Source organism: Callithrix jacchus, chromosome 7 (assembly GCF_049354715.1).
Source record: "Callithrix jacchus isolate 240 chromosome 7, calJac240_pri, whole genome shotgun sequence".
NCBI classification, from domain to species: Eukaryota; Metazoa; Chordata; class Mammalia; order Primates; family Cebidae; genus Callithrix; species Callithrix jacchus.
In genome coordinates, this window is record NC_133508.1 from 135,620,145 (window position 1) to 135,635,901 (window position 15,757).

At 32.1% G+C, this 15,757-nt stretch overlaps 1 protein-coding gene across 4 annotated transcripts in view; it reads right to left on the bottom strand.

Annotated features, from left to right (window-relative positions):
* The window catches only part of DPYD (dihydropyrimidine dehydrogenase), an 895,784-nt gene that overhangs the window by 611,775 nt on the left and 268,252 nt on the right, over positions 1-15,757 (bottom strand). For all 4 annotated transcript variants that reach the window (XR_008473049.2, XM_035252229.3, XM_054236576.2 and 1 more), the window contains 2 exons: positions 15,421-15,617; positions 8,159-8,240 (listed from right to left, as the gene is read on the bottom strand). Coding sequence is in view for 3 of the 4 variants with exons in the window: in XM_035252229.3 (XP_035108120.1) it covers positions 8,159-8,240; positions 15,421-15,617 (279 nt within the window). In the remaining variant the exon portion in view is untranslated. The remainder of the gene's footprint in view (positions 1-8,158; positions 8,241-15,420; positions 15,618-15,757) is intronic.

Genomic DNA, 15,757 nt, shown 5'->3' on the forward strand with positions numbered 1-15,757 from the left:
ATGATGCTTTGGTGTGAAATCAATTGAGAGTATACTTGATAAATTAAAAGCGGCATATATGGCTAATAAAGTGAAAAAATAAAAATTGAATTCTATCCCAAGAATACAGAAGCAAATAAAAATACTTACACACCTAATACAGAAACACCCAGATACATAAGACCTATAAAGAGACTTAGACTCCCACACAATAATAGTGGGAGACTTCAACAACAATATTAGATAGATCAATGAGACAGAAAATTAACAAGGATATCCAGGATTTGAACTCAGATCTGGAACAAGTAAACTTAATAAACATTTATAGAACTCTTCACTTTAAACACACAGAATATACACTCTTATCAGTACCACATCACAGGTACTCACAGGTTTAAATGAAATATTGGTTGGCCATTATTAAGTACAATTATTGGCATAAAAGAGGTTTTCAATACCCATTTTTAGAATAAAGCAACACTCCCGTTCTCTCTCCCTCTTTCTCGTCCTCTTTCTTCCTCTCCTTCATTCCTGTTGTTCTTTCTTTCTCTCTCTTTTTTTTCAAAAATAAATAAATAAATAAAAATAAAAATACTATCTTACATAACTGTTGTCCACACGGGGGGGAAAAATCCTAGTTTCTGAAGAAAAATAAAAATAATAAAATAATGAAAACACATGGATGCTAACAAAGCTTTTACTGAAATCAGTAACTTTAAATGTTTTCATTATTCAATCTATAAAATGAAAATGAAGAAAGTATACAACTCAAGATTTTAAAAAGCATAACAAATAAGTTCCACTCTGATCTTGGTTATTTCTTGTTTTCTGCTATTATTCTCCAGTTCTTTTAGTTGTGATGTTAGGGTGTCAATTTGAGATTTTTCTAGATTTCTGAAGTAGCATTTAGTGCTATAAATTTCCCGCTTAACAATGCTTTAGCAGCATCTCAGAAATTTTGGCATATTGTCTCTTTGTTCTCACTGGTTTCAAAAATCTTCAGGAAGGCTGGCATGGTGGCTCACATCTGTAATCCCAGCACTTTGGGAAGCCAACGCGGGTGGATCATGAGGTCAGGAGATTAAGACCATCCTGGCCAACATTGTGAAACCTTGTTTCTACTAAAATACAAAAAAAAAAATAATAACTGGGGGTGGTGGCACATGCCTACTCCCAGCTACTCAGGAGGCTGAGGCAGGGGAATCATTTGAACCTGGGTGACAGAGGATGCTGTGAGCCGAGATCATGCCACTGCACTACAGTCTGGGGGACAGAGCAAGACTCTGTCTCAAAAAAAAAAAAAGTTCTTGAGTTCTGCCTTAATTTCATCATTTACCCAGGAAGCATTCAGGAGCAAGGTGTTCAATTTTCAGTTGTGTGGATCTGAGTGAGTTTCTTAATCTTGAGTTCTAATTTGATTGTACTGTGGTCTAAGAAACTGTTAGTATTTCAGTTATTTTGCATTTGTTAAGGAGTGTTTCACTTCCAATTATGTGATCAATCTGAGAGGAAGTGTCATGTAACTCCGAAAGCAGAACTGAAGGAGACAGAGACATGAAAAACCCTTCAATAAATAATGAATCCAGGAGCTCGTTTTTTGAAAAAATTAATAAAATAGACCACTAGCTAGACTAATAAAGAAAAAAAAAGAGAAAAGAATCCAATAGACACAATAAAAATGATAAAGGGGATATCACCACTGATCCCACAGAAATATAAACAACCATCAGAGAATACTACAAACATTTTTATACAAATAAACTAGAAAAGCTAGAAGAAATGGATAAATTCCTGAGCACATACACTCTCTGAAGATTGAACAAGGAAGAAGTTGAATCCCTGAAAGACCAATAACAAGTTCTGAAATTGAGGCAGTAATAAATAGCCTACTAACCAAAAAAAGCTCAGGGCCAGATGGATTTACAGCTGAATTCTACCAGAATTGCAAACAGAAGCTGGTACAATTTCTTCTGAAACTATTTCAAACAATTGAAAATGAGGGACTTCTCCCTAGCTCATCTTATGAGGCCATCATCATCCTGATACCAAAACCTGGCAGAGATACAACAAAAAGAGAAAACTTCAGGCCAATATCCCTGATGAACATCTATGCAAAAATCATCAATAAAATACTGGCAAATAAAATTCAGCAGGATATAAAAAGCTTATCCATCTCAATCAAGTTGACTTCATCCCTGGGTGCAAGGCTGGTTCAACATATGCAAATCAATAATTTAACTAATCATATAAAGAGAACTAAACCAAAAAAACCCACATGATTATCTCAATAGGTGCAGAAAAGTCCTTTGATAAAATTCAATATCCTTTCCTGTTAAAAACTCTCAATAAACTAGGTATTCATGAACATACCTCAAATAATAAAAGTTCTTCATGATAAAACCACAGCCAATATCATACTGAATGAACAAAGCTGGAAGTATTCCCGTTGAAAACTGGCACAAGGCAAGGATGCCCTCTTTCACAACTCCTATTCAACACAGAATTGGAAGTTCTGGCCAGAACAATCAGGCAAGAGACAGAAATAAAGAGTATTCAAAAAGAAAGAGAGGAAGTCAGACTGTCTGTATTTGCAGATGACATGATACCGTATCTAGAAAGCTCCACCGATTAGCCCAAAAGCTTAAGTTGATAAGCAACTTCAGCAGTCTCAGTATAGAAAATCAATGTGGATTTTGAGAGAGCCAAATCATGAATGAACTCCCATTCACAACTGCTATAAAGAGAATAAAATACTTACGAATACAGCTAACAAGGAAAGTGAAAAACCTCTTCAAGGTGAACTACAAACTACTGCTCAAGGAAATCAGAGAGGGCACAAAATAATGGAAAAATATTCCTTGCTCATGGATAGGAATAATTAATTTTCATGATATTAAAAAGTAATTTATAGATTCAATTCTATTCCCATTAAATTACTATTGACATTCTTCACAGAATTAGAAAAAAACTACTTTAAAATTCATACAGAAACAAAAAAGAGCCCATATAGCCAAGATAATCCTAAACCAAAAGAACAAAGCTGAAGGCATCATACTATCTGACTTCAAACTATACTACAAGGCTACAGTAACTGAAACAGCATGGTACTGGAACAAAAACAAACACATAGACCAAAGGACCAGAATAGAGATCTCAGAAATAAGACCACACAATACAACCATCTGACCAAAAACAAGCAATGGGGAAAGGATTTCCTATTTAATCAATGGTGGTTGGAAAGCTGCCTAGCCATATCCAGAAAATTGAAACTGGACTCCTTCATTACATCTTATAGAAAAATTAACTCAAGATGGATGAAAGAATTACATGTAAAACCCAAAACTATAAAAACCCTAGAAGAAAATCTAGGCAATATCATTCAGGATATAGCACCAGCAAAGATTTTATGATGAAAACGTCAAAAGCACCTGCACAAAGTAAAAATTTACAGATGAAATTTAATTAAACTATAAAGTTTCTGCACAGCAAAAGAAACTATCATCAGAGTGAACAGACAACCTACATAATGGGAGAAAATTTTTGCAATCTATCCATCTTTAAGGTTGAATATCCAAAATCTACAAGGAACTTAAACAAATTTACAAGAAAAAAAAAACCATTAAAAAGTGGGAAAAAGGGGCCAGGCATAGGGGCTCATGTCTATAATTCCAGCACATTGGGAGGCTAAGGTGGGTGAATCACTTGAGTTCAGGAGTTCAAAACCAGTCTGGCCAACATGGTGAAACCCCATCTTTGATAAAAATTCAAAATATCAGCCATGTGTGGTGATGAGCACCTGTAATCCCAGTTACTTGAGAGGCTGAGGCAGGAAAATTGCTTGAACCCAGGAGGTGGAGGTTGCAGTGAGCCAAGATAGTGCCATTGTACTCCAGTCTGGGTAACAGAGCAATACTCCACCTCGAAAAAAAAAGAAAAATGTGGACAAAGGATATAAACAGACATTTCTCAAAAGAAGACATTTATCTGGCCAACAAACATATGAAAAAAAGCTCAACATGATTGATCATTAGAGAAATGCAAATCAATCCACAATTAGATACCATCTCATACCAGTCAGAATGGTAACTATTAAAAAGTCAGAAAACAACAGTGTGGCCTTTCCTCAAAGACGTAGAACCAGAAATACTATTTGATCCAGCAATTCCATTACTGGGCCATATAGCCAAAGGAATATAAATCATTATTTTATAAAGATACATGCATGTGTATGTTCACTGAAACACTATTCACAATAGCAAAGACATGAAATCAACCCTAATGCCCATCAATGATAGACTGGATAGAGAAAATGTGCTACATATATACCACGGAATACTATGCAGCCATAACAAAATTATATCATATCTTTTGCAGGGACATGGATGGAGCTGGAAGTCATTATCCTTAGCAAACTAACACTGTATGTTCTCACTTAAAAGTGGAAGCTCAATAATGAGAACACATGGACACAGGGAGGGGAACAACACACACTGAGGCCTGTTGAGTGGGGCAGGGAGATGGAGAGCATCAGAATAATTAGCTAATGCATGTGGGGCTTAATACCTAGCGATGGGTTGATTGGTGCAGCAAATCACCATGGTACATGTTTACCTATGTAACAAACCTGCACATCCTGCACATGTAACCAGGAACTTAAAATAAAATAAAACTAAACTTAAAAAAGAGAATAACAAATAAGAATAGCTGGGGAAAGTGTTAATAAAGCTATAGTCAGCAATTAATGAAAACAAAAAATAAAACTTTGATAACTGTTTCTTTTAAAGACAATAATTATTAACTAGATAAACCACTACCTCATCTTAGAAAGAAAACAAAGTAAATTCAGTGATGCAAGAGCAAATATAATCATAGGCACAGATGAGATATTTTTACTGTATATTGAAATAATAGGCTTAAATCTTTGCTAATTAATTCAAGTCTCAATGAAGCAGAATTTTTTTCTAGAAAAAATATATTGGCAAAATTGACATGAGAACAAAATCAGTACAAAAAAACTTATAGAAGTCATGAAGAAAAATAGCCATAGTTCTATTTCATAAAAGGGCTTTGAGAAGATGAAAGCTTCCAAATTTAGTAAAAAAGATGTCTCAAAATACTATTCTTACCAATAAGAAAATAATAAAATGCTTAGACATTTAATTTTATAAGGCTTGTTTAACCCTATCATCAAAAATTTACAAAGCAACAAATAAAAATAAGGCAAAACAAAACAAAATAGTCTTTGTACATTTAAAACTTGTAACAGTAACAGTATTTGACTGTTCCCTGATATATTTCCAGTTTTAATATCCATTATATAAATAAATAAATGCAAAAGAAAAAATTTAAAAATACTAACAAAATTAATCTGAATTACATGTACAGAAATAAACACAATGCAAAAATTGATATATTCTAGAAATTCAATGATTAATATAATTGAATATATAAACCAAACTAAAGTGTTTATAAAGGGGAATTGAAAAATTTAGAACTCCTTGCTTATTTTTTTAATTAATAAAATTTATTAATGTAACACTAGAAAAAATATGTATTCAATATGACTTAAAATGTAATTTCAGAGACAATAAAAAGTATTCCATGTATTAGCCCTCTTCTTTTTAACATACTAGCTATTGAAATCATGGAAGAAAAATAATGTAGAAATAACAAATAAAATTCTCATTTTTCTTTTAACAGAATATTTGACTTGAAAAAATTAATCTTAGCACTAGAGGAACTGATTGGCTATTGAGTATAAGATAAATTGAAATTAAAATATTCAACAGGAAATGCAGCTAAAAAAATAGTCGGGAGCAAAGATATTAAAACTGAACTGGGTTCTGGATACAATCAGTGTCTTTATTTGCATGATAATATCTTTATTAAACTACTAAGTATACAGGACTGGAGTTAAAGAAGGATGGTTCTACATGGTACTACTTGACAAAAATAAATTCCGAACAATTATTTGTTGAATAAATAAAACAAATCTATTGGGAAGTATAAGAAAAAGAAAAATAATAAACAAGATAGTGATAGGCCATGAAAGTCAAAATACATACACATGTATATAAGAGAACTTATACATCATATGCTACACGGGAGTCAAACAGTATGAACCCAGAAAAAAAGTTCATTTCATCGCCAGGAAATTACTGCTGACGTTAAAATATATAATATTAGTTGAGAGGGACAAAGAGAAGGTAAATTATAAAAAGAACCTGGGTGATGACTCTTCAAAAGGAGGTAACAAGCATAAACCACTTTTTCAAAATGTACCCTCTTACGGCTAAAGTTGGTAAGTCATAAAAGCTGCAAGAGTGTCTTGTCAATGGATACAAATCCTCAAAGTAAAAAAAAATCTCACTACTATATTTCCTTGGAATTGTATATGGAATTTATTGTTTACAAAGCAAATTTGAAAACATTATTTCCTTCACATCTAAAACAGCCTGAGAAATGGGCAAGACTCTTTGATTTAGGTTCTACTTTTTTCTTCAATAATGTAACAGATTCACAGAGTTTAAAATTCAAATATACAAAACGTTGAAAAAATTTTTCCACACCTTCCCAAAGGCAATCTGTGCTATCAGATTCTTATATCTTTCCAGAGATGTGCTTTGCATTCATAAACAAATATTTTTATATTTTAAACAAATATTAGTACCATACTTTTTATTTGAGAAGATTTTGACCAAACTTCGATATATTAATTGACTTTGCCAAGGCTATCTGTCAAGAAAATAAAAAAGTGGCATGACTATAAGATATATTTCTTGGCTCTCATGCTCTCATTTATGCAATATATCTGGTCCTGTAAAAATGGAATGCAATTTTGCAATTTTATGTAAAATATATGTAGAAATAGAGCCTAATTTCTTTTTTCATTTTTATTAATACATAATAATTGTACATATTTATGGGGTACATGTGATATTTTGATACATGCATACAATGCATGATGATCAAATCAAGATAATTAGGATATTCATCACCTCAAACATTTCTCATGTCTTTGTGTTGGAAATATTCATCTTCTACTTGGTCATAAATACCAAATCTAATAGTTTGAAATTTTAATAATCATTTTCTTATTTAATGAGATTTAGAGAAGAACTTGTATTCAAAATGAAAGACATTTTAAAACTTTTCAGCATATGCTTCTGTAAAATAATCACCCCTAAATCATCTATTATGAACACTGTAATTTTGAATATTAAGTTTTTATAAAGTTGCAGAAATCCACACTGTTTTTGTTCTCAGACATCTTGTTTAGTTATTATGTGTAAATGTTTCATCACCGAACCACTGTCAAATGAAATGTAATTATAAATATAAACCACAAAATATTGTTTTGAGTATTTTCTGTTTTACTGATTCATTTTAAGTTTTACTGGTAAATGCAAAAGGTATGAGTATTTTGTTAATCACTTTTCAAAATATCTTCTGCATATACTTACACCATGTGTTATGTAAATCACAGTACATTACTAATATATTGTGTTATATCTATTAGGAAAAATTAACATTTTTCAAACAAAAACAGAAATATGTTCAAGTAAAGAGCTAGAATGCAACACTCTTAACAAAAGAGGAATATTTAAAGCTATATGCTGAAAGTAAAAAATGTGTCAACTTTTCAACCATCTCAAAAAGAAAAATACAATATTTCTTATACAAAATAATAAAAAAATACAAAGCTGTTGCTTTTCACCCCATTGATTTATTGCTTATGTTGAGAAAGGATTATCATATTCATACTACTTACATGATGAATATAATAAAATAAAACTCCGTAAGAAATTATGTTCCAAATTGTGAAATACTAATGTTTCAGAGTGCACAAAACTTGCATGAAAAAACATGATTAAAGAAACCAAATCTTTCTATTAGCTGCACTGAACCCCTAAAGCAATTTAGGAATTTGTTTCTTACAGACAATTAATCACATGCAGGCATGCCAGATGAGAACTATTGATTGCCCTTTTCCAGGCTAGTGGCATTCAGACAGTAGACAGACAAATGCCCTAAGCAAGGGGAAGCATCTTTCTGCTTCTGCCTGGTGTAGCTTTTAATTGTTCTTTCCTAAAACGCGTGACATTTTCTGTTAATCTTTAGTGTACAGCCTACTCCTTTATTTTTGAGCGGTACACAGATAGGTGTTTTTTTCATTTACCTTTACACCAAGGTCCTTCATTAGCTCAATCTCAAAATTCACTACATCATATGGCAGGCGGAACTGAGGGATTTCAGAAGTACTGAAAAAAGAAACAGAAAAAGAAAAGTAGGCATCAGTAGAAAAATGACCAATCTTAAAAAAGCGTAACATATCTGTATGGATTAGTAGTAAATAAATATCTCTTCTGAGAGTATTTATATGAGGACATCTACATTTTTATTGACATAAAAAATATTACATGGAATGAAGTTACAGTAGAAACTGATATAAAAATAACTAAATTATGGCAATAAAAAATGATAAATATAAAACTGGCCAAAAGCAATTTCTATAATTTTAAGTTCAATATTTAGCTGATTTATATAATAATAATTCTATATATTCCTACAAAAGCAAAATCTTAAAATCTATTAATGAAACTAGTTGAAGATATAGATTTTAATATATGTGCACACATATATATACACATATTCACATACATATTCTATAAATATACTTCTAGCTTGTTGAAATGCAAATGTGTAACTCTGTATTACCATACTTTTTAGAGTATTATAAAACCAGTTCCGTGTGATCTATAGAACATTTTTACAATAAACTAGTCTTCTTCTGTGAAGGCACTGATTGTCCCAAAAAGGTTCAGTAATTTAAAAACCGTCCTATTTTATATTAATACCTATTGCCTGCATTTAAAAAAAAATCATGAGGCCTATAGCACTATCATTTTAGTAGTATAATAGAGTATTAAAAGTAAGCTCAAAACACTTTCCAATGTTTCATAACAATTAAAAAGCTATGTATGTCCGTAAATACACAGCGATCCACTCATTCATCATTTGCTCATTAATTCATTCACCTACTCATTGAAAGTGAATAGTGCCAGACAGTGTTTACAAAGTGCCAGCCAAATGTAAGCTGCAATAATTTGATGATGAATTTTACCAATAAATTCTCACATTTAAAAAGCTCTTTTTCTGATCATGGAAGGATGCATAAAACATACTTACATTTATAATATGATATACACAATGAGAGAAGTATATTCACTATATCTTTAATGTGTTTGTGTGTGTATATATATATATATATAATAGCAATATTTTCTATATTATAGAGATTAATTTGTAAAATAAATAATTGTTGAAGATGAATCTTCTGAATCATCAATTGAAAAGTCTTCCAAAGTGCAGCCTTTTTATTCTTTGATGACTTAAGAACTTGATTATTCAATTAATTTTTATATATCAATAAGCAAGACATCATGCTTAATGTTATAGAAAATGCAAGTTATCAAACACTATAAAATCAAAGCTGTACACTAAAGAAGCTTCCCTCTAGTTAGAAATATAAGATTATGTTTAAAAAATGAATTCAGGCATAGGGCAGAGATAAAAATCTCTTAAGCCAACTTGTGAACTCCAGCCACATTACCTCAGAGTGACATGAATGTGCCGGAATGTTCTGGGAACCAAGAAGGCTTTGCCTTCAAAGGCTAAATAGAAAGATTCTTAACAACTGTGGACTGTATGTGAATAAAAAACAGACACCCAGACTTGATAGACATGGGGCTCCATAGGAGAGAGATTAAATATAGACTAAAATTGAGCATTGATGCAGGTCCTCAATAGGTTGAACAGGAAAGCAAAAGCAATATACTATGAACAAATAATTCTAGCCAAATAAACCAGCTACAACAAGATGAGAATCTTAAATCCATCCAGATACATTGTGAAGCTGAGAACCTTCCAATGAGCCAGGCCTACTCTTGGATTTTACGGGATGTAAGTAGAAGCACATGGAATTAAAGAAAAAAACGGTGTGAGTGCAAGTCAGTGGTTTCGACTTAAGAAAAATTTTTGAAAGAACAAGTTATAAAGAGCAGGGACAACTTTCTGTTGGCCAGAAAAAAAGAAAGGAAGGAACATCTAACATAGCAGGAAGAAACCTGAGGAAGGAAGAAAGAACAGGCACCACTTATGGCAGTATAGCTTTGAACACAGATGTGGGCACCAGAGAAAATGGAATGCCAGGCTGCTGGGCTTCAGCAGCTCTGCTTAAAACCCCATGCTGCTCTGAAACCATTTCACCAACACTTAGCACAGTGTTAAATAAATAAGTGTGAGAGAATCTATTTCCCAACATCTCCTAAAGAAAGTAAGAGAAATGTGAAATGCTAAGAAATGTTAGTTAGATTTGGTCACAGTCAAGTAGGTAGAGGGGTGGGTGAAAATTATAAAAAATGTGATGTAGTTATATTCACTAATAGATGAAGTCAGCAAATAGATATAAGACATACACACACACATTTACACAGAACATGACAAATATAAAATAACAAATGTGAACAAGAGTGTTTCAAAGGAGGGGAGGCTTATTGTAGGATGAGATATGCAAGTAGTAGAAATGTCTTAGGACTTTAAAATACCATTGGTATGTGATGGTTTTCACATCTTTTTTCTCAAATCTAAATTCTAGACTTTTATGTTCACTTGGGTGTCTAACAGGTATCTCATATTTATCATGCCTAACGCTAAGCTTTGGTTCTTACAACACAACATTGGTCCTCAGATAACCCCATTTCATGAGGTCCTCAGGCTCTAAACTCCATCATCATCTAACACTAGTCCCTTTCCTCCACCATACCAAGCCCAGATGCAGGCAATAAGAGGGTGTTTTATTTTTAGATAATTTAAAAACCATTCTAAAACTTACAAAAATGGGCCTGTTTAGTATTATTTTCATGAGCTAGTAATTCTTAATAATATTACTAGTATCCTAAACAATGTCCTCTGCCAAAAAAAAAATTCTCTGGTGGGTCTAAATTCTAAACAATTGCCATAGTTGCTACTGAGTTCTAGTAATATATAGGTAAGCTTTTCAATGATCCCATTTTTATTACCAACTCTTTAATAAACATGGTGTTCTACAGGAAAGTTAACTTGCTGAATTACAGTTAAATAGTGGCCATGAGCGCCTGCTGATTCAGCTACAGGCATTCCTCATTCCAATTCCCTGTAGGCAGCATATGCCTCCACTCCTGTGATACTACGGATTCCAATATGTGAAAAGTTGATTTGGAATTGGTAAAATGATAGCACACGAGGCAATATGAATTACTTCAATTCTGTTGTTTTGTATGATCACATGGAATTTTTGTGTTTAAAATTGAAAATAGCTACATTCTTAATATTAAAATAATTTGTTTTAATCATTTTTTGTTCTACACAATAAATTTAAAAAGAAATTCTTATTGGTTTTGTGTGATTCTTATTGAATTTTATTGTATAGACCAGAAGACAGCATGTTAAAAAAAATCTATACTGGGTATCTGGTATGCTAGGTATGCCATTAATCCATCATTTTTAAAAGACTTCCTCCTTGCATTTATCATCATCTAACATATTCCACATTTGGTTTATTGTTCATTTGTTGTCTGTCTCCCCACCACTAGAATATAAGCCCCATGAGAAGGCACTTTACATTATTTACTTTTATGCTCTAAATAGAGCCAGAAATAAAGACCAGCATGTAGTCAAGTGATCAATATATAAACTGAAGAAGGAAGGGAGGGAAGGAGGACAGGGAAAATATAGGTAGGTGTCAGGTCACTGAATGGTTTTTATGCCAGGCCATATCCTTTAAGTCTGAGGTGAGAAGTAGTTGTTGAAATATTTCAAGTGGAAAAGAGATAGAATCAGATTTGGAAACTAAAGGAAGAATAAATTTGAAAAGACAAATCAGGAAGCCAAGATAACTGTTTGGAAGCTAATGCAGTGGTAAAGAAAGTGAGAGGTGGCTGGAAATGGTGGCTCACACCTGCAATCCCAGCATTTTGGGAGACCAAAGTGGGTGGATCACTTGAGGTCAGGAGTTCAAGATCAGTCAGGCCAAAATGGTGAAACCCCATGTCTACTAAAAATACAAAAATTAGCCAGGCATGGTGGTGCACACCTGTAGTCCCAGATACTTAGGAGGCAGAGGCAGGAGAATTGCTTGAACCTGGGGGGTGGAAGTTGCAGTGAGTGAAGATCTCACCATTGCACTCCACTCTGCCTGGGTGAGAGAGCCAGAGAGCCAGATTCCCTCTCAAAAAAAAGGAAAGTAAGAGATAAAAATATCAGAGGACTTTTTTTTAGCATGTTGATAAAATGGAACTCCAGGATATTAAAGAGTAGCCCAGATAATGAAACCATCCCCTGAGATGGGATCTGCTATGATAGTGATGCCATGTAAACTCATGTTTACATTTGCCATCCCCTGAGATGGCAAACTCAGGGAGAGAAGCAACATTGATCACTGATATGATGAAGTTTATAAAGAGATGTCTAGGGTTTCAATGTATAAATCTGTTGCTCAGGATGGAGAAAGATGTCAGGGCAGATACAGATTTTTAAGACTTTCGCATGTAAGTGGTAATTGAAACCATGAGAGTAAATGAGATTACTCTGAAGACTGCAGGGTGAAAAAGAAGATAAAAAGACAGAAGACAGAATTTAATAGGAATGATTATTTTCCAAGTTTGTTGTGCTTAGGAGAACAAACTTTTTTCCATCTGTGGTCCTGTAACAATCTAAGTTTTTGAAAAAAATTTTTTCTTGTTGTAATCCTAAATTCTTTAGTACAGTCAGTAGCATGTCAGACAACATGAAAAAAAATCTTTCTTCTATTTCCTGTCTCTTTCATGTAATGAAATGTATCTATAACAACTTTCCATACTTTTTAAAGCACAATTCTCATACTCTTGACACAGGTATGCTTCAGTTCATTGCACATTCTCAAAATATTGACTATTGCTGTAACTATTTCACCTAGACCCCATTTCTCTTTATTGTCAATCAACAAGAAAAACAATAGGCATAATAAAAAACAATATAAAATTTGAAAGAGGTAAAGCAAAGGGCAGCATTGGCCTCACTATCCTACCTAACAAAAACGCCATCATTCAAATATATTAATTTATCAGAAAAAAATCAGAAAGTATATTATTTGCACATACTTGAAAATCTCTTAACACTATTTTGTTTATCTTTGTTATAATACCAAGCCCTTTTAACCCTCTTAAACCAATGTCCTAAAAAAAGAAATCACTGTTAGAGGAAAGCAAAACTACTGATTATTTTATAAATGTGTTGCAACATCAAAAATAATTGATATGTTCAATGCAATAGAGATTAAATCCTAGATATTTTTCACTGACTCTAGTGATTTCTTAAAAAGTGGTTATGATACTAATTCACGGGGTTGAAAGAATCTGTTTGGATGCAAAGGAAAAGTATAGATAAAACTTGACATTACCTCTTTAAGGAATTGATTTCAAATACAAAGCTAATTTAATCTTTTTTAGCCACTTTGAAGATACAAGAGAATGAGAGGCAGCTATAAGTGAGAAAAGAAATTGACAGGAAAGTTTTGTGGAATTCTGGCTAAATTCTAGCATCACTTTTCATAACCCTGTAACAGTGACACAGAATGCCTCTACCATGGGACAGTACAAATGAGATTGATTAAATATTTTATATTATCTCTACATATTGGGATGATTCAAAGGCAAAAGAAAGAATTTGACAACTTTAAATGAAAAACCACGATGTTTGGTCATTAATCCAGAGACATCTGTCTCACTAGAAAATGTTGAACAAATAAATAATAAAAAAAAGTTTAGTACTAATTTATAGGAATTAAAAATGCCTATCCTGTATTTGAGTTAAAAAAGAGATAGACTAAAAACAGTAATCTTCCACCAAAATTGGCAATATAGAGTAATTTATAAACAGGGTTGGTTCCATTTTAGGCTCTTTGTGAAAATGCAATTAAGTGGCAAAGAGCATTTTCCTAGCCTCCCAGGGTACTCAATTAAGTTCACATTTTAAAAATTAGCTTAGATATTCACTGATGTGTATAACTGAAAACAACAGTGCTTATACATATATTGTTAACAGATTATGTTTTTTCTAATTAATAAAGCTGTGTTAAATGCCATTAAAATGATAGTCTAAATCTTTCCAGCAAAACAATGTATAGGGCATTTTACTTTCCAGAGAAATAAATTCATAAAAAACATGTAATCTCTTAAAATTCATAGTAGTGTAATACAGAAGAATAATTATTTCTTAACAATCAATTTGTATATGTTTCATATCCACTCTAAAGGGTCTTCTTAGTATGTGATACTTTTGCTTGATGAATCAGTCAAATAATATCATATTACTAATAGCTTATTCATCAATATTTATGTCAATAAATATATCAACATATTTATATCAAAGAGACAAATAATTGATAATTTTTTATTATATTGGGTTTAGCATATTGTTGTTTGAGCAATATCAAAATTGATATGTTCATTAACATATATTCACAGGTGAGAAACTTCACAGATTTTAGTAACAACTTGATTAAATTTATCCTCTGTCATTATTGGCTATGGTTAATTTACTGGTTACAAATAGTGCTGTAGCTATAACAAATTTAAATGTTAAGTATAGAAACAGATATTCCAAATTGCTTAATTTTACAATCCATGACTTTTTTGATACTATATGTAGAGAAAGTAAAAAATCAATTGAGTAATATTATTCAGTTACCATCCAAATTCTTTATTTTGCATCAAATATTTTAAGCAATATCTACTCCATAATCATAATTTTACTCCTTTATGATAATAAAATATATGTTGAGTATAGAGTTCTATTTATTTTAAATATACATTCTCTTTTTCATGTATGAAACCTCAAGGGAATAATATGATTATGTGATATTTAAAATGTATATTTAAATACAACATTTCTGGTAGATGCTGACAAAATTTTAATCAAGTGTAAGACTCAAGAAATTATAAACTGAAAATATGTAAGACAACATATCTATGTAGACAACACAATGAATAGTCCAGTATTCTACAGAGCTAGGTTTTCCCCATCACTAATATCCATGATTTTCAGGTATATCTCTATTAAAAGAAAAATTCAAGGGCTAAAACAATTTTTCACAGATTGGTTCTCATAATCAAAATACAATTTGCAGAGATTTCTCTTAAATTCACAGAACTAGAGAGAAATATTCTTAAATAAATATTGCTTAAAGCCAACTGCAAATTTTAAAGCAAATAATGTAATCAAAATTTGAACATTTGGAAAAAGAACATTTAAAATACCATCTGTGAGCCTGAAGTTTATATATGATTATGAACCAACAATATTCATAATTGTTTTGCTCCATCATTTCTGACACTATAAACATGAAATAAATGTAGGCATTACCTTAAACCACCAACATATTCTTGTTTTTCAAATATAGTGATGTCGGAGTATCCCAATCGAGCCAAAAAGGAAGCACAACTTATACTTGCAGGCCCAGCACCAAAAAGAGCAATCTTTGCAGAATAGGCTTCAGACATTTTTTCCGGGGGCGGCAGGGAAGGATTTCTGATCTGTGGGATACTCATTGCTTTGAATACCTACAGAGAAATCAATTGCCATAGTTAAAATTTTGAAACTAACTTACATCCTCAAACATATTTTTAATGTTTCAAATGACTTTGTGTTTTAAATAGCAATAAGCAGTACATTTTCAGTATTAATATAGAATACTCACAGC